Raw genomic sequence first — 2276 nt, forward strand, 5'->3', positions numbered from 1 at the left:
TTACGCCGTTAAAATGGGTTTGCGTTAACGCCGTTAATAACGCGTTTAACTGACAGCACTAAAATAAATACAATGTGAAATATATGATGAGTTCATTACAATTGCTAGACTTTTACAGACAGCACAAACAATACTTCACTGAAAGATCTGGGTTTTAAGATTTTAAGATTTTTATTTACAATAATAATAATATAATATGATAAAATTTTATATAATGAAGTGCTCATTTGCATATTACTCTAATGACATGTTAAGTATAGACTGACATATTTAAAAAAAAAAAAAACATATATATATATATATATATATATATATTTTTTTTTTTTTTTTTTTTTTTTTTTCTCAAGAGAGCTTTTTAAAAGTCTTGCAAGTGTTCACAAACAAGACAATTAGCATGAGAATAGTCTCCATATATATATCACCAGATCAACCTTTCACAACACTGTCAAACTAACAAAAAGAGATTGTGGTAAGATTTTAATTTTTTCATTGTTTGCATCTTTGAAGAACCAGCATATGCTACCTTTAGAGTACTGAATATTTCCATTTATAAAAAAGGACTGGACATCTGAATGATTATTTTTTAATACTTTTGATTTCAAAATAACTCATTTTTATTATGATGTTCATATCATAAGAATTTGCATATCATTCCAGATGCAGCCATCACTAGAGAATGAATCCATTGACTTAGTATTAACACTCTCTGGACTAAATGAAACGATGGGGAAAAGATTTGTGTTTTTTTCATTGACTGCATTGTATTATCCATTAATTGTGTTGTGTAATGTAACCATCATTTACACTGTAATCTCACATAAGAAGCTTCATCAGCCGATGTATGTCTTTATATGTAATTTGTGTGTAAATGGACTTTTTGGCACTGGTGGATTCTACCCTAAATTCATGTATGATTTATTATCCCAGTATCATGTGATTTCTTATGCTGGATGTTTGATTCAGATATTTGTCATTTATTCATCTGTTCTGTGTGACTTTTCAACATTGACAGTGATGGCGTATGACAGGTATGTGGCAATAATTAGACCACTTGAGTATCATTCAGTAATGACCAATCAGAGGGTTCTTGAATGTATCCTTTTCTGTTGGCTTTCTCCTTTTTTTTGCATGTCTGTTTTAATTGTATTAACATCAAGACTAACGTTATGTGGCTCTAGCATTGAAAAGCTATATTGTGAAAATTGGTCAGTTGTCAAACTTTCCTGTTTTTCTACAACAGTAAATAATGTGATTTGGTATGTAATCATTTTTATATATTTTGGACATGGAATATTGATATTTTTCTCATACATTTACTTGATTGAAAAATGCAGAAAGTCAATAGAGGGCAGGCACAAATTCATACAAACATGTGTACCACATCTTCTTGCATTGCTCAATGTGACTGCTGCTTTGCTGTTTGATGTGCTGTACACTCGTTATGGTTCAAAGAGTTTGCCACAAGATTTGCGTAATTTCATGGCCCTGGAATTCTTACTCATACCACCCATTTTAAACCCCCTCATTTATGGACTAAATCTGACAAGACTACGGAAGGAAGTCGTGAGACTGCTTTTCAAAAAAGAAGTGGAAATATCTGATTGAATATTTCTTGGTCACAAGCAAACATTTTATTATCCTAGACATTCTAACACTATGGAAATTGTTTTATTGAATTGGACAACATAACAATTCTGATAGCTAGGTTTTTTTCTTTTCAGCCATATTACAAGAATTTGCCATAAACGTTTTTTTGTATGAAAACATTAAATGATCCAGGCTTACACTTGAGTGTGAATTTCAAATGTTCAAGATGTTTATGTTTCTTTGATGTAATTTAGCCTAACTGTCATACACTAATGATAATTCATTTAAAAATGACTTTAATAATGATTTGAATTTACTTTAAAAATGACCATTTTCCACAACTTTGGCATTGATGAGTTTGGTTGATTTATTTTTTTGTGGCATAGTGGTAAAAGCTTAGGCAAGGGTAGATGTAGTGCTGGAGATTGAACAGTTAAAGTGGTATGCTAAATTTATCCCAAGATTGAAATGTACTGCCTGCCTATAATGGTCTGTATTTATCAATGAAACAAACATACACATGTTCAAAATGTTTGATGTTTTACAGTTGCGAATAAGTGTATAGTTTGGCATATATGCAAGCGAGTGGCAGCAATAAATACATCTGTTCAAAATCATTTGACATTTTATAAGACATAAGGAATAACAATTGTGCATAAACAAAGCTAGCATGAGAACATGCATTTTTT

At 30.8% G+C, this 2276-nt stretch overlaps 1 protein-coding gene across 1 annotated transcript; it reads left to right on the forward strand.

Annotated features, from left to right (window-relative positions):
* Positions 1-657: 657 nt before the first annotated feature.
* On the forward strand, positions 658-1605 carry LOC311297408 (olfactory receptor 5AR1-like; the record flags this gene model as incomplete). The annotated part of the gene is made up of 1 exon (XM_084419656.1): positions 658-1605. The coding sequence occupies one exon, from the start codon at positions 658-660 to the stop codon at positions 1603-1605; it is 948 nt and encodes a 315-aa protein (XP_084275782.1).
* Between the last annotated feature and the right edge of the window lie 671 nt (positions 1606-2276).

This window comes from Rutilus rutilus (genome assembly GCF_951802725.1).
Source record: "Rutilus rutilus genome assembly, chromosome: 9".
NCBI classification, from domain to species: domain Eukaryota; kingdom Metazoa; phylum Chordata; class Actinopteri; order Cypriniformes; family Leuciscidae; genus Rutilus; species Rutilus rutilus.